Raw genomic sequence first — 24,034 nt, forward strand, 5'->3', positions numbered from 1 at the left:
GGCAAAGTACAAGATGAAAGTGAAGAGAAAACTATTTTTATGTGGCTGAATGAATTAAATGTAATCTATTGGGCTTATCTTAAATACCACTCCTCTTGGATGACCCATATGAAAGTGTGCTTGCTGGTTGGAATAGATCAATTATGAAGAAACTAAAAGCTGTACATGTTTTTAGTTCTTTTAGTGGGAGCCAGAACTTTACCGGGGAGAACTTAGGCTGAACAGGAGAGTAGGAGAAGTAACTCAGAGGCATGCTATATATATAGGCTGTTTCTAAACTTAGTGGGAGTCCTGGGCTGCTTCTCCCTGTAACACCTGTATAACACTAGAGAGCTTATCCTGAGGAAGACTGGCAGCATGACCTTACATAGATGCCTACTTGCTCAGGGAAACAGGTATAGTGCTACGATATGTTGGTTTCTGTTGTTTAACTCCCGTGTCATCATCTCAGAGGGAGCTGTGTCTTCCCAAGGATAGAGAGGACCATTTACTGCTCTAAGGCCTGATTGTTTTAAATGATATTCCTCTGTCTAATTGATCTGATCTTTTTCAGATGTTGATACTGCAAACCCAAACTATTCAATTGCCTGGATCCCCATTAAGAGCTAAGGTATTTCACCACTTCTTATTGATAGAGCCTATAGTCCTTTGCCAGCCTGAAGAAGTTACAGAAGGCTGGACCTTCGCCCACACTACCTTCTAATGACTTCTAAAGTGGTCAAATCTCTAGAGAAAATGTGAAACAGAAAATCTACCAGGAGAATAAGGGCAAGAGGGGCCACGAGAACTTAACTTGCTAAGGCCATTGACATAAACTAAACATTACACTGTACCTGTCAATCTCATAAGTTGGGGAAAGTGGAAAGACACTAACATTTAAAGAGGATGAATGGTGGAAGGAAAGAAGGAGCAAAGATTGTGACTTCCCCGATAAATCTTATTAGTACCAGGTGTGGGAGACATTTCTGTCTGACACAGTGCAGGAAAGGCAGCAACACTTACAGTCCATCTTTCCACACAATTGAATTCTAGGGCTCTATGTTGTTGTTCCCTCCACTCCAACATCTGTTAAAGCTCCAGGATTGAAGAAGACACAGGAATCACCTTGTTCCTTGAGGTAGGGAGTCACCTACACAGATGAAAAGGGCCCCAAGAAGGATCCCCTGCAGATTGAGCTGACTCATCTCCCAGAAAAAGGGCCAAATGCAGATCATCCTGATGCTCTGCTGATGGTGGTGGCCACGGGATACCTGGCTAGAATGAACACCCCCATTTTCTTGTGGAATATACTTGGACTTTTACCCACACAGTGGAAGAACGGTTTGTGGGTCAAACTGTTACCCCAGGGATCCGTCTCTTAAAATTTGACTTACGTGATTTTTTGGGTTTTGATTATCCTCCACATGATCTCGTCAGCCATTTAGTCAGGCTCACATAAGTGCAGTTAGGAAATTGTGCTAAGGTCCCAGTATGTGTCAACAGGTAGAGACAGGGACTTTCTCAAGGAGAGTCAAATATTTGACTCAGGTCTAAAAGAAGAGGAGGGGATGTGACTTGAGCTTTGTCTTTTTTGTTTTGTTTTATTTTGGGGCCACACTCTGTAATGCTCAAGGGTTACTCTTGGCTATGCGCTCAGAAATGACTCCTGGCTTAGGGGACCATATGGAACGCCAAGAATCGAACTGAGGTCCCTCCTCCGTCAGCCGCCTGCCAGGCAAATGCCCTATTGCTGCGCTATTGCTCCAGCCCAGAGTTTTGTCTTTTAGACATTTTCATTGCAACTTTGATGAAATAGTAAATGAAAACCTTTTTTGCAGTGACATATAATTCCATTTAATCAAATGTTTAAATTTGGACTTCTTCAAAACTTTCCCCAAATTCAATTCAATTCTAAAGTCTTTCATCCCTAAATTAACTTTCAGAATTAAACACCTAAAACTCAAATAGCTTTCCTCTGACTTTGTAAAAATGGAAATGCTAAACTAATTAGACTTATTCAGTATGTCAAATTATTCTGGAAGCATTTTCAATTTGAAGTGACAAAAAAGAATTTGTAGGTAGGTCATAGGTGTAATTATATATCATCATCATCATCACCATTGTATAAAGTTCCTAGAAATGTGTTAATGCAAGAAGTTGGGTTTTGTTTTTTGTTTTTGAGTCACACCCAGCTGCGCTCAGGGTTTACTCCTGGCTCTAATCTCAGAAATCGCTCCTAGCAGGCTTGGGGACCATATGGGATGCTTGCATTCGAACCACTGTCATTCTGCATGCAAGGCAAACTCCTTACCTCCATGCTATCTCTCTGGTCCCAATAAGTCTAGTTTATTAAGCTTAACATCTTGTGAACCTTCTGCATGCAAGGCAAACACCCTATCTTCATGCTAACTCCCTGGCTCCTATTCCTTTTTTTTTTTTTTGGTGGTTTTTGGGTCACACCCAGCAGTGCTCAGGGGTTACTCCTGGCTCCATGCTCAGAAATTGCTCCTGGCAGGCACAGGGGACCATATGGGACGCCGGGATTCGAACCGATGACCTTCTGCATGAAAGGCAAACGCCTTATCTCCATGCTATCTCTCTGCCCCCCCCCACATTCCTTTTTCTAAGTCAAGTGTATACTGCACACAGTTAAGGATTTTTGTTTTAAGTCTTACCTGAGAGTGATAGCAGTCAGCAATAGGCAAGACTACTCTAATTCTGGGGGCCAGGGAGAGGCGATAAACCTGAAGTTCTCTGCTTTCCATGAGGGTGCCCTAAATTCAATCACCTGCACCTTCACGATTCATAACTTCAATGACAACACTTGGTAACTTTGAAAACTTGTCCCTGATGCAATAATAATTTTCAAGCTGAATGAAGAAACTTATGGATTTATAGAATTGCTAACCCAAGATCTATCAGAATAAGAGTTAGGACCCTTATAGTATCAGGATATAAATTTACTTCAGTCTTTGAAATATCACACCATCAAAGTATTTGTTTATGTTCAAGTGGTATATGTTCTTAAATATGGACTATGGGCACACTGACGGTGGGATTGGCTTTGAAACATTGAATATCTAAAATCCAACTATGAATAAGTTTGTAAATATCCATAATTTAAATAAAAATTTTAAAAGAAATATTAGCCATCTTGCTAAGCTTTGCTTGGATGGTCACATTTGAAGACACAGCATTGCTTATGTCCTAAGGACATCCAGGAACCCCAAAAAGTACTTGAAGGAGCCAGTACTTACTAACTTTCACTGGAAACCCCCAGGATGCCATATGTGGTTATTTACCCACTTTATACGTCAGAAAAGAAGGAAAGTTTCTGCTAAACTCCAAAATCTTGTGTCTCTATATTATCTTACTTCTAGAAGCATTAAACATGCAAACGTCACCCAGTATTCCAGGCTGCATCTGCTGACAAGGGCTTAGTTGGACATTCTAGGTTTTGGTTTTTATTTTAGAAACTGTGGTTTGCAAAAATGTCCATGGAAGGGTTTCATGTGTGAAATATACCAGCACATATTCCACCCAGTGTCAGCTTCCTACCAGTCCTCTCCTCCCACCTCAGAAACTGTGGTGCAGAAAATAAACTTTATTGCTGACCTATTGTAAAAACTCCCAGAGACTGGAGGCACCTTCTGAAATTACTGCAATTTCCTTAATTAGGCCCAGGAAGGAGACCTTCTTATCAAAAGAACCATTTGGTGACATTTTACTGAGAACTATTTTGTTGTTTCCTGTAGTAACAAGCCCTAGAGATAAGTTTGCAGATGTCCTGTGTTTGATGGGATGACCAGAGATAGGCATTTCCCTAGGGGAGTAATAATACTTGAAAGTGTCACCTAGGAGTCAACTCATCAGTCAAGACCAGTGACAGGGACCTCCCAAAGCTACAGGATCTGGAAATAATTCTAAAGACAAAAGATACAGTGGTGTGTTTTTCCCTGATTTTTAACATCTATAGTAACAATTGCGATGGTAATTATATTTCTCACTGTTGTGATATTGTGGCATTGTATTTTGCTCAACTCATCTGCTAAGGAAGGATGTACCCCACACTGTCAAAGGGCTGGAAGAACTGTGTTGAAGGGAAATGGCCAAGTGGCTAATAAAGAATTCTTGATTTAAGGCTGGCCAGGTGCTTCAACCCAGGGCAATCTGGGACAAAACAACCTTCCCAGTACTTTGTTAAACTTCACTCTTTCTAGTGTTCAGGCAAAGAGGAAGGGGGTCCTAGCAATATACTTTGGGGAAACAATAAGATTTAAGAGCTCTCCCTGCCTTAAAGTAGCACAAAGGCATGAAAACCACATTCCTTTAAGATTAAATCCTGAGCTCTTTGGAGATGGGAAATCCCAGGCCACACCCAGAGAAGGGAGAACTCTGCAGAAAAGGAGAAGCTACAAAGACTCTCTTGTTCCTAGTAGGTTAGGGAAAACCCAACTGGACGAAGTTTTCCTGTGACAATGCCCAGACCATTTTGTATGTGTGCAGAGAACTCCAGGAAGAAAGCCATTTGAGGGACGTGTCTGAAACCTCCCAAAGCCATGCAGCACTGGCCCTTCAAGTCCATGTTCTCCCTGGAACATGCATCTCTCTTGCTCTTTGTTCACTTGCTTACTCAGTCTTTCAAGCTCCATTTATCTCTCCAACATGCCTTCCTTTCCTTCTGCCCTGCCTCACAGCTTCCTAAGTAAGCTTGCTCACTAAAAATCATGTTTCATTATTTCACCTCTTTCTGAAATGTTTTTCTGAAAGGGAAGATGACCGAAAAACCTGGGGCCCCGGAGAGGGAGAGATAGCACAGCAGTAAGGCATTTGCCTTGCATGCAGCTGACCCCAGGATGGACCGGTTCAATTCCTGGCATCTGTTCCATATGATTCCCTGAGCTTGCCAGGAGTCATTTCTGAGCAAAGAGCTAGAAGTAACCCCTGAGCATCGCTGGGTGTGGCCCCAAACCCAATCAATTAATAAGTAAATAAACTTCTTTGAAAAAATGAAAAGAAAAACCTGGGCTGAGTTTAGGACTGCCATTCCTCTCTGCAGAGACCAATTCAACACTCCAGCCTGAGTCCAAGGCTCCTGGAAAAATCGCGTGCCGGACCATGACCCACACCAGGCAGCTTCCAGAAGCTATGGGACAGAACATATGTGCTGTGCAGTTACTCACGGCAGGAGTTACTAGTCTTGTTTTTCATCAGGTATTTTCTTCTCTGAGCACTGGTAGATGAGGTGGGTGGAACAGAAGCGTAGGGACATCTTTCTTGGGTCTTCCTCACTTCACTGCATCACCAGTAACACGTACATGGATAAAGTACTGTATTTTTCATACCATAGTATGCACTTTTTCCCCTCCAAAAGATGGGGGAAAATGTCTGTGCATCTTATGGAGTGAATGCCACATGGAGGTGAAGCCCGAGTACTTAATTTTTTTAAATTTTCTGATGTAAATGTGTTTAAATGGGTTTAATCAGCGGTGGACCGGCATATTGTAAATATACTTCAGTCTCGCAGGCTAGTTGTTCCCAGCCACCGTCTCCTGATGGCGTCTCGCAGTACACCATTTGCTTTAGAATATTTTTTTCTTGTTTTTCTTGTCTAAAACCTATATGTGTCTTATGGTCGGGTGCTTCTTATAGAGTGAAACATACAGTTACTTGGGATCCAGCCCTTTCTATGCTTGCTTCCTGGCTATCTAACTCAGATCTTTGTTAATTAGCTTTTTTGTTTTTGTTTTGAGGCAGTACCCAGTGGTGCTCAGGGCTTAGTTATGGCTTTGTGCTCAGGGATTACTCCTTGAGGACCATATATGGTGCTGAGGATTGAATCTGTGCTATCTCTCTGGCCCTCTAAGACAGATTCTTACTGAGTCAGAAATACAACACCCCCAACCAGTTTTTCTTCCCTAACTTGCCTTCTGGTATCACTTCTGTCTAAGTATCAACATCTGGTCCTTTCAACTGCCAGAGACATTCCAGGGGGCTGAGTTGTAAAGGGGCCCTCACCAGGGGCTCCCTGAGAACTGGTGAGAAACAAGACAAATGCTTCCCAGCTTCACCCTCAGTGCAGCCAAGTTTTAGCATTATGACTGAGACCCAAGAAAATATGGGCCAAAAGGCGTCAAAGCAGCTTGTTTGGGATTGTGGAAACAGAAAAGGAGATCCCAGGAGAAGCAGGCTAATGGCCAATGCAGGATGTGGGGACAATCTGGCTGCAAAATCTATCATCCCATTAACCCACAGGATTCACAGCCTTCTGGCTGCCCCTTCCTCCATTGCAACTCCAGGTACCGAGGGATTTTGAGTAACTGCACAGCCAAGCGAAACTTAGCCCCCAGGAGTGATTCCTGCCTGACTTTTCAAAAATATCTATTTAATATGAGGGTTTAAGATTCCTTTAAACCAATATTTACAAAGGATATACTAATATTTTTGAAACAAGATGCAGGGGGCAGGAGGGAAATTTGCGTAGTGAAGGAAGTCAAAGAAAAACAAGCACCATTATTACTTCACTTATGTTGGGTACACAGAGTTACCTCATAAATGAAAACACCAAATAAGACTAAAATCAACTTTTAGACTATAGGACTAGGAGTCCAAGTGATACTACAGTGGGGAGGTCATTTGCCTTGCACACAGCTAACCCAGGTTCAATCCCTGCCACCCTAGATGGTCCCGTAGTACTACTAGGAGTGATTCCTTAGTACATGCCAGGAGTAAGCCCTGAGCACTACCATGTGTGGCCTAAAAACACAAACAAAAAGACCAAATCGTTGATTGCTAGAAAGGAGGACTGGTGGGGTCATGCAGGGGTAAAAACTGGGCATAAAGATAGCAACTCTATGGGAAAGGATGGGATTGCACTTCATAATCTTTATCAGCATTTATTTTTATTTATTTGTTGTTTGTCATTAGGCCACACACAATGATGCTCAGGGGCTACTCTTGGCTCTGTATTCAGGAAACACTCCTGGCAGGCTCAGGGGGCCATATGGGATATCAGGGATCCAACCTGTATTGTTAATATGCATCACAAGTGCCCTCCCTGCTGTGCTATTGCTCCAGACTCTATACAAACATTTCTTAGGGCATCAAACTTCCCTGGCTCTGAAGTCTCATTTGCATGGATAAAACACTAATCCCATTTCCAATCATCCTTTTTCCTTTTCCCATTCTTCAAGATGATGTTGGAGGTCTCTTATGTCCTACGATCCCCTCTATGTCAGGGAGCCCAATGTTCCAATGGCCAAAAGGAAAGGAAGCGCCAGTCCCCTCACTGTCTTTTCAGGAGTTAGAGTCAGCAAAGCAAGTTTTGGCAATAGGGAAGAGGAGGCACAGGAATAAGAGGTGAAGGGATCTGCATGAGAAATCACCCACGAGTGGAGGAAGAGTAAGAACAGCAAAAGAATTGGAAGGAAAGGGAAGGCAGGAGGTTTCAATGATCCAGTTTGGAGAGATCTTGGGGTTCCCAAAGCAGCCACTGAATCTATTTCTACACAATACTAAGAAAATTAACAGCACCTCAAAAGTAAGCAGAGAGTTGAAAATGTAGTGGAAGAGTCAGAATCTGAGAGTACTGAGTCTATTCGACATAGAAGTTCCTATCAGCAACACAAAGAACAAAGATTCAGAATTCTGGAACAAGAAGAGCTGGAGAGATTGTATAGTGGTAAGGCATTTGCTTTGCATGCTCTGGCCCACGTTCAATCCCTGTCACTCCATATAGCCCCCTGAACACTACTAGGAGTGATCCTGAGCACAGAGTGTGGTGAGTATGTCCCAAAACAATACAAAGGATCCAGGATTAAACAAGCATTAGCTTGTGGCAAAAATCAAGAAAACACAAGCATTCAGAAGGTGGCAAAGGGAACATTACATTCTTAGTGGGAATGAAACTCAGACCATTGGAAATGGTTAAAGAATTCTCAAGGTTTTTTTTTTTTTTTTTTTTTTTGGGGGGGGGGGCACACCCGGTGGTGCTCAGGGGTTACTCCTGGTTGTCTGCTCAGAAATAGCTCCTGGCAGGCTCGGGGGTCCATATGGGACCCCGGGATTCGAACCAACCACCTTTGGTCCTGGATCGGCTGCTTGCAAGGCAAATGCCGCTGTGCTATCTCTCCGGGCCCAAGGTTTTTTTTTTTTTAAGTAGGCTATATGGTTCAGGAATTCTACTTCTGGGCATATATTCAAAATAAATATTATCCCTGTGTTATAAAGATACATGAATCACCATGGTCACTGCAATATTATTTATAATAACCAAGACAAGAAATGAAATGCACACTGACAGATAAATGGTGAAATAAAAAGTATCAACAATTCAACAGAAATCATATATGTATTCTACAGAACATTGCCACATGTACATCAACCTTAATAGCATTTTTCTAAGTGAAATATATTATAAAAGGGTAATAACCTATGATTTCACCTATATGTATAATCTGCTTCCAAAAAGCTGAACTTAAATGAAAGACTTACCAGAATAATTACTAGAAACCAAAAATTGCTAACAATATCACATTCCCTATTGGGAAGTTGCTAATAAGATGGATTTTAAAGGTTAGTATAATAAGAAATAAAAATAATGTATAGTTGTGTGGTTATGTATGATGATGACTTAAAAAATGCATTATTGGGGCCGGAGAGATAGCATGGAGGTGAGATGTTTGCCTTTCATGCAGGAGGTCATCGGTTCGAATCCCGGCGTCCCATATGGTCCCCTGTGCCTGCCAGGAGCGATTTCTGAGCCTGGAGCCAGGAATAACCCCTGAGCACTGCCGGGTGTGACCCAAAAACCACACAAAAAAAAAAATGCATTATTGTAATTATGTCCAAAGATAATGTAATATTATTTTGTCCATTAAAGCAAATACAATGTTATATGTAAATTATATTTCACAATGAGACCAGACCCAATCTGATAAAATATATATTACTTGAAATATGACATTCATAAAAATATTTTAGGTTTCTGATTCAGGCAGTGAACCTCATTAAAATAATATGGTTGGGGCTGGAGCAATAATACAGCAGGTAGGAGGTTTGCCTTACATGTGGCCAACCTAGATTCAATCCCCAATGGTCCCCTGAGCACTGCCAGGTGTGATTCTTGAGTGCAGATCCAGGAGTAACCTATGAGCATCATTTCATGTGGCTCCAAGACAGAAGTCTGGGCAGTCTGGTGGAAGGTGTGGTGTTGGAACCATACAATTGAACATATATGGCCATATGTATGGATCTCTCATTAACCATATCAGGCATCATGGAACCTCAATGAAAAGAAAAAAATTGCCTGCAATTCTAAGGCAGCTGAATCTCTTCCAAACTAAATGAATCCAGGTGTGTCCTTGACATTCATTGAGGGACTGAATTGAACCTGAGTGCTGACTTGGGACGTTGACTCACCACTGGATGCAACCCAGAGGAGCAGGAACTACAGATATGTGCATGCAGCTGAGGATCTGCCTGCTGCAGGGCTGGACAGGGGTTCTGAGCCAGAGCCAGGCAGTGATCCAAGTCACAACCAGAGAGAAACAGAACCCAGCATTCTAGAGGCAAAACCAGAGAAATGCACAGTAAATCAGTGAGAGAGCAGAGAGCTCGGCATTCCATCTCAGGATGGGTCTGTGTGGAGATCACTGGGAGTTTTAGAGGGACAGGGTAACCCCAGAGAAGGGACTATGATCGTTAGAAAAAAGTGGGAAGAGCTGTGTCCAAAGGACACACATCTAGGTCTGTCAACTCTCACTTACAGAGAACAAAGGAGTAAACTGGACCAAACCACGTTACTGCAGGCAGCTCAGGCTGACAGAAATGAAGTGAGTTAGAGAGAGTTAGGTTTTCTCAGAGCTGCCAAAGGGGCTTAGGGAGCCTCCTGAGTTCCCTTGGTGAGGCTTTTTGGTATTGGAAGGCCTGAGACTTGGGAGAGAGGGGGTGGAAGAACAGAGAGCCCAAGAAGGAGGGAGAAGGGTACAAAATTACCCCACGCATCATATTTCCAATCCCGGGTGAAGGGGTCTGAAGCAGCCTCGCACATGAAATAATCCAAACCAGGCTGAGGGTGAAACACAGGTAGTCTGGCAGTCTTCTACCTCATATCCACAGCAAGTTGTCTGTGAAAAACTATTGTTTTTATTGAGTACAGAGACCACGCCAAAGTGAGGGAATAAAGATAGATAGTTCAGCCCATCCTGAGCTAGTCCCACCCAGGTTTACATGTTAGAGAATCTCTTTTTTGGGGTAAAACCAAGTTGCAAACAAACAGATACAAAGGAATCAGGGATGATCTTTATTTTGGGTAAAACAAGGCATAATCTAACAGCAGGGGAGAAAGAAAATTAGAATAACCACATGGAGGCCAGCTCTGCTGGGAGGTCACTTCTGTACCACAACCCTATAGTCTCCACTCCATGTTAGGGGTGTTACCAAACGACAACAAGATACCAAACCTCAAAGGGCTGGCCTGCAAGACCTAGAAACATGAGTTAGACTGAGAAAGCAGTGAGCATCTATTTCGCTTTGCTTCATGAAAACAGTGATCACCTAAAAGGTCTAGAAAACCACCCAAGGAGTGATAGATAGCATAGCAGGGACGCCATTTACTTTGCAAGTGGTCAACCCAGTCACTGCCTTCCACATTGTCCCGAGTCTGCGCAGAGTAATTTCTGAGTGCAGAACTAGGAGTAATTCCTGAGCACTGCCAGTTGTGGGCCAAAAGCCAAAAAGAGAAAAGTTAATTGGAAAACCATTTTATTTCCTCTCAGCTCAGCACACAGTTCTTGTCCAGAGTGATCATTCCCAACTCTTATTATCACAGTGCTCCCTTCTCTGCCCTCACTGCACTCCCTGCTCTTTGTGACAAACTTCCTACCATGGACTGGTCCTCTTGGGCCTCATATCTACTGTCTCTGAATATCATTACTGCATTATTTCTTTTTTCTTTTTTTTTTTTTGTTTTTTTTTTGGTTTTTGGGCCACACCCGTTTGACGCTCAGGGGTTACTCCTGGCTATGTGCTCAGAAATCGCCCCTGGCTTGGGGGGACCATATGGGACGCCGGGGGATCGAACCGCGGTCCTTCCTTGGCTAGCGCTTGCAAGGCAGACACCTTACCTCCAGCGCCACCTACCCGGCCCCAACTGCATTATTTCTTTTTTAAAAATATTCCACAGATGGGCCCGGAGAGATAGCACAGCGGTGTTTGCCTTGCAAGCAGCCAATCCGGGACCAAAGGTGGTTGGTTCGAATCCTGGTGTCCCATATGGTCCCCCGTGCCTGTCAGGAGCTATTTCTGAGCAGACAGCCAGGAGTAACCCCTGAGCACCGCCGGGTGTGGCCCAAAAACTAAAAAAAAAAAAAAAAAAAAAAAAATTCCACAGATGAGGCTAAAGTGATAGCACAGCAGTAGGGCAGTTGCCTTGCATGTGCCCAACCTGGGACGAACCCATGCTCAATATATATACATATTCATATATAGCTGTTTATACCCAGGACTTATTCCTGGCTTTGAAAACAAGGTGAATTCCTGGCCATGCTCAGGGACTATATGTGGTGCTGGGATTAAACTGGGGTTGACTGTGATCAAGACAAGCACCCTGACCCCAGGACTATCTCTATGGCCCTGAGTATAATTTAAATATTAAGTGGTAAACAAGTAAATTATAAAAAAAACACAATTCCTGTTATTTTCTATTGTTCTGCTTTGTGTGTGTGTGTGTGTGTGTGTGTGTGTGTGTGTGTGTGTGTGTGTGTGTGTGTGTGTGTGTGGTTTTTGGGTCACACCCGGCAGTGCTCAGGGGAAACTCCTGGCTCCATGCTCAGAAATTGCTCCTGGAAGGCATGGGGGACCATATGTATTCCCTATTGTTCTAATGACATTCTTCTTGGCCTTTATGTCCTCTACTGCTTTAATTTTACAAAAGTTAGTAAACATCTACCTAGCTTTCGTCAAACAAAAGAGAACTTACAAAATATACTTCTGAGTAGTGTGGCAAACTCTTTGGGAAAGAAAAAGAACACATTCCGAACAACCATATGGTGATCCTAGGTACAAGTACAGCCCAATTTGAATTATGCCAATGAAGAGATTCAGAAATACCTTAGTGAAGAAAGAGAAAGCCTCAATTTCTCCCCTTGCTCACTGTTGCTTGGGGCTCTATCTTAGCTGACCTAAGCCTATATTTTTAGACATCCCTGCAAATTCCTAACAGCTCTCTGAGACTGGATAGTTCACTCTTTTCCAAGACCATAAATTCATTTTTTCGTTTTTTTTTTTTTTTTTTTTTTTAGTTTTTGAGTCATACCCGGCAGTGCTCAGGGGTTACTTCCAGCTCTATGCTCAGAAATCGCTCCTGGAAGGCTCAGGGGACCATATGGAATGCTGGGATTCGAACCACAGTCCTTCTGCATGATAGGCAAATGCCCTACCTCCATGATATCTCTCCGGCCCCCTTCCAAGATCATAAATTCTGCCAAAAACTCTTGTGCTCACAGGAAATCAAAAAATAATGGACAATGCCCATGCAGTGGGCTGAATAAATCACCCAAAAGACCCCACATACATATAGGTTGTGCACCCTGTCTTAACAACACAGATAGGCCCTAAATTAATGAGGCCTTTCTGGGAAGTCAATGGGAATCCATGGCTACTCTGATCTGTAACACAGAGACCCAGGGTTCCTAAAAAACCTACAAATGAGCCTTACATCACTTAGTTCTATACTAAGTTATTCCCCCGTTAGGGATTTTTTTTTCTCTTCTACTTTTCCATAAACTTTTCTCTGTTCAAACTGAACATCAAGATGACTCAATATTTTCACTTATGAAAATAGTGAACTGCTTAGGAACCATGGAGAACACAGAGATGAGCTGTCACTGCCTCCGTCAGTAATGAAACCTGAGGACAAGGGTTAAGGAGCTTGCCTTGCATGGAACTAACCCTAGTTCAATCCCAGGCACCAATTATGTGCACTCAAATACTGCCAGGAGTGATTCCTCAGCCCAGAGCAGGGGTAAACCCTGAGCATTTCCAGTGGAAGCCTCCAAATCCAAAATAAATAAAAACAAACTAGAGTAGAATAAAGTCCTACCATATGAAATTCTAAAAACTTGCATTACCACGGGAAATTTAGAAAAAATACCTACCAGATGTAATATTTAGTAATATTAACATGAGAAACAATTAAATACTACATTTTATATAAAAATCCTCAATAAAGCAATAGTAGCATCAATATAATTGAGGAGCACTTGAAAGAATACTGAGAATGAATTGGGATGGAGTGATGGCACTGTGATAGAGCATTGTCTGCTCAGAAATAGCTCCTGGCAGGCACAGGGGACCATATGGAGCACCGGGATTCGAACCAACCACCTTTGGTCCTGGATCAGCTGCTTGCAAGGCAAACGCCGCTGTGCTATCTCTCCAGGCCCTAGAGCATTTTCTTTGCATGCAACAGACCTGGCTTCTATCTCTAGCATCCCATATGGTCCCCTGAGCACCTCAAGGGGTGATTATTGACCACAGAGTCAGGATTGACCCCTGAGCACTGCCAGGTATAGCCCAACCCCCGACCCTGCCAAAATATTGAGAATTTAAATAGATCAAGCTGCTATTCAAAAAAAATTACTAAAAGAAAATGCTGGGGCGAAGATGCTCTTCTTTAGAATTTATTTGGGGGGGGGCACACTCAGTGGCACTCAGGGGTTACTCCTGGCTCTGTGCTCAGAACTCACTCCTGGAAGGCACGGGGGCCCCCTATATGGGATGCCAGGATTCGAACCACCATTTGTCCTGGATCGGCCAATTGCAAGGCAAACGAACGCCTACGGCTTTGCTACCTCTCCGGTCCCGTTCCAATGGGTATTTTTAAACACAAAGAATATAGTTTTTCAAGGCAGGGTATTCTGCCTCTCTAAGGAACAGTGTGGTAAGGAGACCATCCTTCCCACCTTGCAGTGCCCTAGGACAAGATCAAATGCGTGAAACGTCTCCGAAGATCCCACATTATGAAAGGCTGCTAGACTGATAGCATTCTGTGCTTTTCTTTTCCAAGTCTCTGGGTTTGAATCTGAGCACTGTGAGCAGAGAACTCCAGGAATCTGCAGTCTTTGTAAAGGAGGAAGAATTCTGCTTGATGAAAAAAGAAAGTGGAATTTCCTCCCCTTTTCCTCTGCTCCTATCCCCCTTAGAAACCCAGAGGGCCCCTGGTCGTCATGGAAACAGTGGCCTGCTAAGAGGGTTCACAAGGGAAACCAAGGGTGGGAGAACTTGTTTCTTAAGTGGGGGAGCTGCCATGCCTTTGTTGGCGGCCCCCACACTCATGATTTATGACTTGGTAAATTTTCCCTCAGCCATCTTGTCTTCTTTCTTCATTTTCGGCTCAAATAATGACTCAAAGATAACAACAAAAACAGAGAGAGAACTGTACGGGAAGCAGAAAGTTCTAGAGATGATAAGGAGAGAGGTTGTTTAAAAACCTCCTTCACATGGCTTAAAATTCCTCAGTCCCGCCGCCCCTCAGGGGGCCCTCACTGGGGTTGGTCCTAATTAGCCCTGCAAAGCTTATCCTGAGCAACTTCCAGGCTGAACTCTGGGCAGTGGGAGGCTATAGAGCAAATCTTTTCGGTTCTCTGCGCCATGTTGTCAGTCACTCCTGAAATTCCTGAGCCTGGTCACTACAGCAAGAGTGGAAGCCACTGGCTGTGAAAGGTTCTGACAAATCACAATGACAAACCCCCCAAAACAAAACAGATAAAAATTCAGCAAAAAATACTTAATGGTACACATTGGGGCATGCATTTGTCCCCATAATTTAGTTTTCCCTTGTTGCCACAAACTGCAATTGTTGCTTTTATAGTCATGCATGTATTTTATGAGCTTTAATTTCAGAATACTTGATACAATATGCCCTCTGGATAAATACTATATTAAATGACTACCATCATTAAGTAGGTGATATTTAAACACAAAGAAAAAATGTAGTGTTGCAAATCATGCCTCTATTATAACAGTATTGAAAAGGCTTGAATAAAAGTGTCTCCTCACTCTGCTCACATTTTGTTGGGATTATAAAGAGCTCATTTTTTTCTTGATCATGAGAAATGAAATTGCAATTACAGTTTTCTTTTTTACAAGATTTTCAGGGGCTGGAGAGATAGCATGGAGGTAAGGCGTTTGCCTTTCATGCAAGAGTTCATTGGTTCGAATCCCGGCGTCCCATATGGTCCCCCGTGCCTGCCAGGAGCAATTTCTGAGTCTGGAGCCAGGAATAACCCCTGAGCACTGCCACACACACAAAAGATTTTCAAAAAAAATACGATAAACTGAGTAAACAGCAAATAGAAGATTTTGCAGAAAAGTTAACTACAATTTTGTTTGAAACATATAAAAGTCACTGGCACTCTGATTGCCCTTCTAAAGGTCAAGCCTTCAGCTGTATCAGGAGAAACAATAACCAGAACAGTGATCCCATTTTAGAAAAGGCTTGTGCTGAAAGCAATGTGGATTTTACTCACCTGGGACTTCCAAAGGAGATGACCATATGGGTAGATCCCTTTGAAGTGTGCTGTAGATATGGTGAGAGAAATCATCCTTTTACAATTGCTTCTTTTAAAGGCAGTTGGGAGGAACAGAAATTATCCCAACAAATTAGTCAGGCTGTTAGTAGAGCTACCTTAGACTACTTCTCAGGCACGTCCTCTGATGAAGAAAGTCGTAACAAAGAACCACAGATAATTCCTAAAGTCAGCAATCCAAACTTGAAACAGCCCTTTCAGTCTCGGCTCCAAATCCCTCGCAGAATGAATTCAGCAGATGGACATGTGGACCTCTTAGGAAGTACTTACTATATGTTGCATAAAAATTCTAAGGGTTATAGACCTGCTGCTCTATACAGGGTAGACAGGTACCACTGGGTTAACAAAAAAACTATAAAGAAATGACTGAGTGGTGTGCTGTAGAAATTGCTCAGAGGAGACACTGATTTTTTTCTAAAACGAAAATGAACCCAAGATTGAGAGATCCATGAAAGAAAAAAAAAATAACCATTACATTAGGGATAAGGAGTTGTGGTAGTAATCCTTGATGATGTGTTTAGCTGCAATTATTTTTAACTTAATCATTATTTTATGAAACTAATGGATGCACTTGATATTCTAATATAACACAGATAATAACTTATGATAAGATTTAATGAAGTATGAAAAGTAAGTTTGAATAAACATATTGTTCTTACTGTTTTTAGTTAAATTTACTCTAAGTTTTAAATGTTCATGTTTCTTCATTAGTTTTGAAAAGTAGATCAGCATTTAAGGTTAGACTGATGTTTATTATAAAGTACTTAAAGACAAAAACTAAATAAAAATAAAAATAAAAAAACAGTATTGAAAGGGACTAAAATTTTCATGGTGGTAGAATACTACATTTGTAGAAAACGTAGAATTGAAAGTATATGCTGAGTGTCTCATTTGTGACTCATTAAAAACTTCACATTTTATATTTTTCTGACTCACTTTGCTCCAACAAACTTTTATCAAAGACCCCAACCTTCTGCAGGACCCATCTCTGTACTTCCTTCTAAAACCTGTTTTTAGCACAGACCCCACTAAATCACTTTTACTGAAGTCTTCAATCTTTCTATCGAACCTCCTTGATTTTCACAGGTTCGAATCCTCCAGCACCCCCAGACAATGTCTGATCTCTGAGCCAAACATAGCTTCAGCAAGAATCTGGTAAAAAGGAGTTTAAGCCAGATCCCCCACTTTTGTGTTGAACTCCATTCTCTCCCTTCTATTGTAAAATCTAGTTGTCAGATCTCTACATCTTTCCTCAATCATCTCCCTCTCTGTATTAAATATGTAACTGGATCTTTATTTTCATAATCACCTGTGTGCATTACTGTTTAAAAAATAGGGCCAGCCCGGAGAGATAGCACAGCGGCGTTTGCCTTGCAAGCAGCCGATCCAGGACCTAAGGTGGTTGGTTCGAATCCCGGGGTCCCATATGGTCCCCCGTGCCTGCCAGGAGCTATTTCTGAGCAGACAGCCAGGAGTAACCTTTGAGCACCGCTGGGTGTGACCCAAAAAATCAAACTCCCCCCCCAAAAAAAAATTAGGGCCAGGGGCCAGAGAGATAGCACAGCAATAGGGCATATTTGCCTTGCATATGGCCTACTCAGGACAGACCTGGGTTTGATTCCCGGCATCCCACATGTTCCCCCATGCCTGTCATTTACTTACATATTCTGATTTAAATTTTTACTATAAAACATGAAAGATGTAAGATCAAATTAACAAAAGTATAAAATTCAGTACTTCCAACACTGTATAAAATGCATTGACATATAACATCAAACTGATGTGAGTGATCACCTCCTTTGTTTAAATCACACACTTGTACCAAAATTGGCTTTTGTTGGAATCTAAGCATGTCAGGGTAGTGAGTTCACACACAAGTGCATAGCTAAACAGCAGTAGGGTGTTTGCCCTGCAAGCAACTGATCCAGGATGGATGGTGGTTCGAATTCCAGCATCCCGTATGGTTCCTCGTGCCTGCCAGGAGCTATTTCTGAGCACAGAAACAGGAGTAACCCCCGAGAGTTGCTGGGTGTGACCCAAAAACCAAAACAAAACAAAAAAAATTCCACAAAAAACTAAAAAAACCCATGTGCACAGCTGAATGATCCAAGGCTTTATAGACTGCTGAGCTTAAATTAGTTTTATCTGACTCTTTCAGGGGAAAAATGTTACCAATGACAGGGCTTGAGAAATGTCCAGAACTAAGTAACAAAATAAAACTGGAAAGCAAAGTTATTTTTCTTTAAAAAAAAAAAAAGCTTGGAATTAAATCTATCATCTATGCTTATATAATCAAATTATATGATTAATATACCATATTATTAATATAAGCATACATTTAATGTATTATATTATTTAACTCTATAACTAAATCTATGCTGAGGTTGATGGAATAAGAAGTCAGTATACATAGAAAAATAAGAACTCGTAGCCATTTTAAATGCTTTTGTTATGGGCTGGAGCAGTGGCGCAGGTGGTAGGGCATTTTCCTTGCATGTGCTAACCTAGGATGGACTGTGGTTTGCTCCGCCAGTGTCCCATATGGTCCCCCAAGGCAGGGACGATTTCTGAGGGAATAGCCAGGAGTAACCTTTAAGCATCACTGGGTGTGGCCCAAAAACAAAAAACAAAAACGAACAACAAAAAAAAAGCTTTTGTTAGGTTCCAGTTGACCACCCGAGTTCCACCTCCAATATTGCAAAAGGAAGTTTATTTGACTAGTTGAGGTCCAAGTCTCATCCAACCAAGGGAGTCTTGACAAGGATCTAAAAGCAAAATTTTAGCTAGTTTATATAGACATCACAAGCATTACTAGCATAAGCCTTTCACTGGTTAATACAACAGTTGAGCTTTTACAGTTTACATGGTTGGTCTTTAACTTCCACCAAATGCATGATTGGTTTATATCAATTTGTGCACACGCACAATATTTCTTAACATTGATGTTTCATCTTATCTCTGACTCATCTGACTCAATTTTGGTTGTCAAGGGGCCTTATCATGTGAAACATTCCAGACCCACCTAATTCCTCTATCCTAGCAGAATAGGGAGGGTCTTGACATCCCCGCATTCCTTCTGTGGATTTATTTCTGAGTTAATTGCCTCAGACTGGTCTCAGAGTGGAACGGAGTTAACTCCCTCCACTCTGGCTCAGAATGGAAGCTTTAGCTAAGAGCGGGAAAGAACCTAACCTTTTAATCTGCCTGCTTTTTAAATGCTTTTAAACTGTCTCAGTAAAATCTGCTTTTACTAAGATTTGGGCTCCTAGGATCCTGACCACGGACACAAGGGAAATGTTGGTTCTCACACTTTGTGACTCCTTTCCCACAATTTCCATGATTTCAAATATGAAAACCAGTATTTTATAATGAGAACATTTCTATACATTGAAAAATATTCGACCTTGAAGTAGCAAGTTCTCTCAAATGGAACATGTTCGAAGTGGAAAAATAACCTACAGGAAATCATCAGAAAATCTTGAGGGGCTGGGCGGTGGCGCTAAAGGTAAGGTGCCTGCCTTGCCTGCACTAACCTTGGACGGACCGCGGTTCGATCCCCCGGTGTCCCATATGGTCCCCCAAGCCAGGAGCAACTTCTGAGCACATAGCCAGGAGTAACCCCTGAGCGTTACTGGGTGTGGCCCAAAAACCAAAAAAAAAAAAAAAAAAAAAGAAAATCTTGAAAGATACATTAGCTTTTTTAAGAAAAAAATAAAAGTCTGACAACTTTTGCATACTAAAACTATCTTTTAGATAATGGCATCATTATAGGAAAGTTACCATTAAAGATGTCATTAAAAATTAAAATTAAATCAATTAAAATAAAAATGAAATAAAAATCAATCAACATTTAAAAATCCTTTTTTAAGTGTTTACATAGGCAGAAATACGCAAGGGAGAAGAGAGCTGTGAAAAATGTCACCATTTGAGGGAAGAACAAGAAGTAAAACGCGAGTGTAGCACAAATCCAAGGACTAAGCGCGGGAACAAAGGTCAGAAGCTAGGAAGGATAAAATTTAGGGCGCGGGGCTTTGCACGCTTTATTGGAAACTTTTGCAGAAATGGAGACCAGCGGCGGCAACTCCCCCGGGGACTGAAGGCGGAAACGCGGAGCGCGCGGGAAACGGAAATGCCCGCGGGGCAAGGAAGTGCGCACGCGCCGCCCGCTCACCGCCGGGCTCCGGCCCCAGCGCCGGGCGGCGGCGCCGAAAAGTGACGCAAGCAGCCGTCGCGCGCGTGGTGACGCACTTCCGGCCCGCCGCGGCAGCGCGCGAAACTTGATGGCGGCCTTCTCCGGCGGAGCGGCGAGACTCCGCCCTTATGGCCGCCCTCGGCTTGGCTGGGACCCGCGTCAGGGAGCGCAGCCCTTGCCTCTGACTTGGAAGGGCTTTCGGAGAAGAAGGAACCTCGGCCTGGGGATCCAAGTCAAGACTGGCTTGCGGATGGAGAGAGATGCGGAGCTCCTGAGCGCTGCGGCAGCCATCGAGGCTCGTGCAGGAAGCAGCAAGAACAGCACGAAAACAAAAGTCCCCGGAAACCCCCAACGCAAAACTCGAACCTTGAAGATGCAGTAGCGACTCTAGGCATGCGCACATGGGTGCGGGGCCTTGGCATGGACACATGGACACACACTCCTGCGTAGTTGTGTCTTTGGGTTTGAGTTTGGTTTTGGGTCACACCCAGCGGTGCTCAGGGGTTCCTCCTGGCTCTGCACGGGGGACCATATGGGGTGCCGGGGATCGAACCTGGATCCTGGGGAGCCTGCTTGCGGGCAAACGCCCTATCGCTGTGCTATCTCTCTAGCCCCATGTTGTCTAAAACTTTTTTTTTTTTTTGTCAAGGCCTGCGTGGTAACTGAACTGCACCAAGGGTAATTCCTGAGTATGGAGCCAGAATGAACCCCGAGCATAGCCGCGGTTAGCCCCAAACTAATATATATATATATATATATACATACACATATACATACATACATACATACATATATATATATAATAAAGTGATAAATTTTTACTTTTTGGATCACATCTGGAGAATCTCAGGGTTCACTCCTGGCTTGTTTGGGGGACCAGAAGGGGTGCCAGGGATTGAACTCAGTTCGCCAGTACAAAGCAAGCAACTTCCCTGCTTTACAATTGCTCCAGTCCAGTACATATCCCTAGTTTTTTACAAATCGAACCAACTGATCGACAGCTTTCAGGCCAACCTTTAACCCTTTCCTTGCACCTATGTAGACTATAGTGGTGATTTGCCTGGAGTCCCTCTCCCGTACTTTTCCGGGGAATACATATGAATTGTTTTTGCTCGACAAGCTATTTTTCATTGTATTTCAGATTTGAAGCAAGTGCTTTAAAACTCCTGTCCAACACCGCCATTTGGTTCCCGATCCTAGATTAACAAACATCCGCCTTTTTTCCTTCTTGCATTTTATTTCTCAGGCCATTGGTTTTCCTTTTTTGTGGTTGCTAGATGGCGCTGTGAGTCCAAGGGTCCCCGATTCCCCAAAGCTTACGGGTGGGTAGCCATTGGATTCTGAAATTCGAGAAGGTGGTCTGAAAGCATGAAAGTGAACTGTGTTTTGGAGCTGAATTGGCTCCTTGAGGAGCTGCATTCACCGTCTGACTGGCGTCTTTCACACGAAGTATAACTCAATCAAGAGAAAGTTGTACTCAAAAATAGTAACTTTCTCTGACCATTTCTCCCGGATCTAGGTGGTCTCTTATTTCCCCCACCGAATACTTACACAGACTTAATACTTTGCTTGTATAAAGTCTGATTTTAACCCCTTCTCACCTTTTATTTTGCAGTCAAATTTACAAGACTAAATTCTCATCTTACAATTCACTAGCTGAGTTCTACTGTAAGCCAGCCGGCTCTATTGCTGTCTCTGCTAAACATATAAAATATTAAGAAATAATTTTAATTCAAACACATTTACACTGGAAGATATCACTCAGAAATCTAGCCCAGACATATTTACAGCTGTCTTCAACTGTACAAGAACTTCTACTTTTCATGAGCTCATGAGACATCACAAATCTCTTCATTTCTGTATATGCCCTGACCCTACAGGAATACATCAATTCTTTTTTTCCTTTTACTTTTTAAAATATCTTTATTTAAACACCTTGATACAGATATGATTGTAGTTGGGTTTCAATCATGTAAAGAACAACCCCCTTCACCAGTGCAACATTCCCATCACCAATGTCCCAGATCTCCCACCTCCCCACCCCATCCCTGCCTGTATTCTGGACAGGCTTTCTACTTCCCTCATTCATTCACATTGTTATGAATTTTTTCAGTGTAGTTATTTCTCTATCTTCACTCATCACTCTAGCTGTGGTACTACCACTTTGGCTTAAACACTGAATACTTAAGTAGGAAGAATGACCAAAGCTAAAGAGGTGGAAGAACAGTAAAAATGAAAATCACCTGAATTTTCATAGAAAGGTATGAGTTTAAATCACAGTAAACATCTAAAAAAGTATTTTTTTTACATAATAACATGGTTGATACTGATTTTGGCAAAGATACAAGGCAACTAGAGTTCTCATTTTTGCTGTTGGGGATGGAAAATGGATCATATGCTTGGGAAACCAGCTGCATGGTTTCTTGGAGAGTGAATTAGATCATTATATGATCCTATCATCTTGCTTTCAGGTACAACAGAAATTTGGGGGTGAGGGATGTTCTATATCTTTATGGTTGTTGTTTCATGATTGCATTTGTGAGACCGTGTTGAATACCTACTGATAAACATGGTTTTCACCTTAACAAATACACGTGAAATAAATGGGCTCCATCTCCCTTTCAGTAAAATATGTTTTCATTAGTAGCCTTCTTGATGATAAAATGTGGTTTTGTGGGGCTGGAGCCGTGGCGCAAGTGGTAGGGCATTTGCCTTGCTCATGCTAACTTAGGACAGGCCATGGTTCTATCCCCTGGTGTCCCAAATAGTCCTCCAAGCCAATAGCCAGGAGTAACCACTGAGTGTCACTGGGTGTGGCCCAAAAACCAAAAAAAGTGTGGTTTTGGGGTCTGGAGCCATTGCACAGCAAGGAAGGCACTTGCCTTGCACAATCTGACCTGGTTAGATCCCCTGCTTCCACTAAGGTCCCCTGAGCATACCTGGGAGTGATCCTTGAGCATGGAGCAAGAAATAACCCTTGAGCACTTCTGGGTATACTGCATCCTTTCCCAAATGTAATGAATAGATATTTTTCATTTATGCCTCCTGCCTAGAAAGTTTTCATTTATGCCTCCTGCCTAGAGATCAAATAATATTGCTTACTCGTCTAGGTGTATCTCAGTTCCTTCAGTTTTTGTTTGTTTGTTTGGGCCACACCTAGTGATGTTCAGGAGTTACTCCTGAATATGCACTCAGAAATTGCTCCTGACTCAGGGGACTATAGGGGATTTCAGGGGATAGAACCGCAGTCCATCCTAGGCTAGCACCGGCAAGGCAGATGCCTTACTGCTCCACGCCACCGCTCTGGCCCTGGTTTCTTCAGTTTTATGACAAAAGATCATTTACTATTCTTACCTTACTGTCATTAGACCTCTACAGCTCTAGAGCTAGTCATTCCTTGTATCCTTTACCTTCAAATATATGTTCATACTTCTTACAGAAATAATTGTGTTTTCCCAAATTTCCTCTATGGAAAGTCAACCCATTCCTCTGAATGTGCAGCATCTGGAGAAGGAGAGCATGTTAAGAGGCAAAATGGCAGCAGAATGAAACCTGAGCCTTGAACCAGTGTGAACAAACTCCTTTGAGGAAAAGGAAATATGAAGGAAGAAAATGATACCATGGAGGAAAGACTCTGTGAAGGTGCGGGGCTATACTCAGCTGTGATCTGAAGGAAGAGGCCACAGAGGAGTCAATATACTGGGAAATACTACTGCAGTGAGGAATTCCTGTCTGCCCTGGGCCACCAAATGCATTTCACACAAATGCAAGGCTCCAGCATTAACTTGGCCATAACTGAATAATCAACTTTTATTGTTTTGTTTAGGGCCACATCCAGTGGTGCTCTGGGCTCGACTCCTGGAGCTTTGATTGGGTGTGTGTGTGTAAATTCTGGCAGTATTGAAAGTCTGGGTGGTACCAGGGATCAAACCTGGGCCTACTCCCACATGTAAAGCAGCTGTTCCAGCCTGTTGAAACATCTTTCAAGCACCTTCTCTCCCTCTAGAAACTGATCTCCTGACTCCTTTAGATGTCTTAACACACCTTCCCCTTGTATTAGTAAAATATGCCTGTGGGCTGGAGCAATAGTGTAACAGGTAAGATGTTTGCTTTGTATGCAGCCAACCTGGTTTCTTTTTTGTTTGTTTGTTTGGTTTTTGGTTTTTTGGGCCACACCCATTTGATACTCAGGGGTTTCTCCTGGCTAAGCGCTCAGAAATCGCCCCTGGCTTGGGGGGACCATATGGGACGCCGGGGGATTGAACCGTGGTCC

General features: G+C 42.7%; 2 protein-coding genes across 3 annotated transcripts in view; one reads left to right on the forward strand and one right to left on the reverse strand.

The window, feature by feature from the left end:
- SNURF (SNRPN upstream open reading frame) overlaps positions 1 to 24,034 on the reverse strand; it is a 482,133-nt gene that overhangs the window by 80,386 nt on the left and 377,713 nt on the right. The gene's annotated exons all lie outside the window — the stretch shown is intronic.
- On the forward strand, positions 15,089 to 19,785 carry LOC126022900 (protein BTG4-like). The gene is made up of 3 exons (XM_049783912.1): positions 15,089 to 15,130; positions 15,297 to 15,908; positions 19,450 to 19,785. The coding sequence occupies exons 1-3, from the start codon at positions 15,089 to 15,091 to the stop codon at positions 19,783 to 19,785; spliced, it is 990 nt and encodes a 329-aa protein (XP_049639869.1).

The sequence above is a fragment of the Suncus etruscus genome, chromosome 11 (assembly GCF_024139225.1).
Source record: "Suncus etruscus isolate mSunEtr1 chromosome 11, mSunEtr1.pri.cur, whole genome shotgun sequence".
NCBI classification, from domain to species: domain Eukaryota; kingdom Metazoa; phylum Chordata; class Mammalia; order Eulipotyphla; family Soricidae; genus Suncus; species Suncus etruscus.

Excerpts from the sequence above, each read along its gene's own strand:
- LOC126022900 (XM_049783912.1), top strand. The coding sequence starts at position 15,089 with ATGAGAAATGAAATTGCAATTACAGTTTTCTTTTTTACAAGA. Across the intron at positions 15,131-15,296 it reads CAGTTTTCTTTTTTACAAGA|TTTCAAAAAAAATACGATAA; the intron begins TTTTCAGGGGCT and ends CACACAAAAGAT. Across the intron at positions 15,909-19,449 it reads GGGTAGACAGGTACCACTGG|GCAGAAATACGCAAGGGAGA; the intron begins GTTAACAAAAAA and ends GTGTTTACATAG.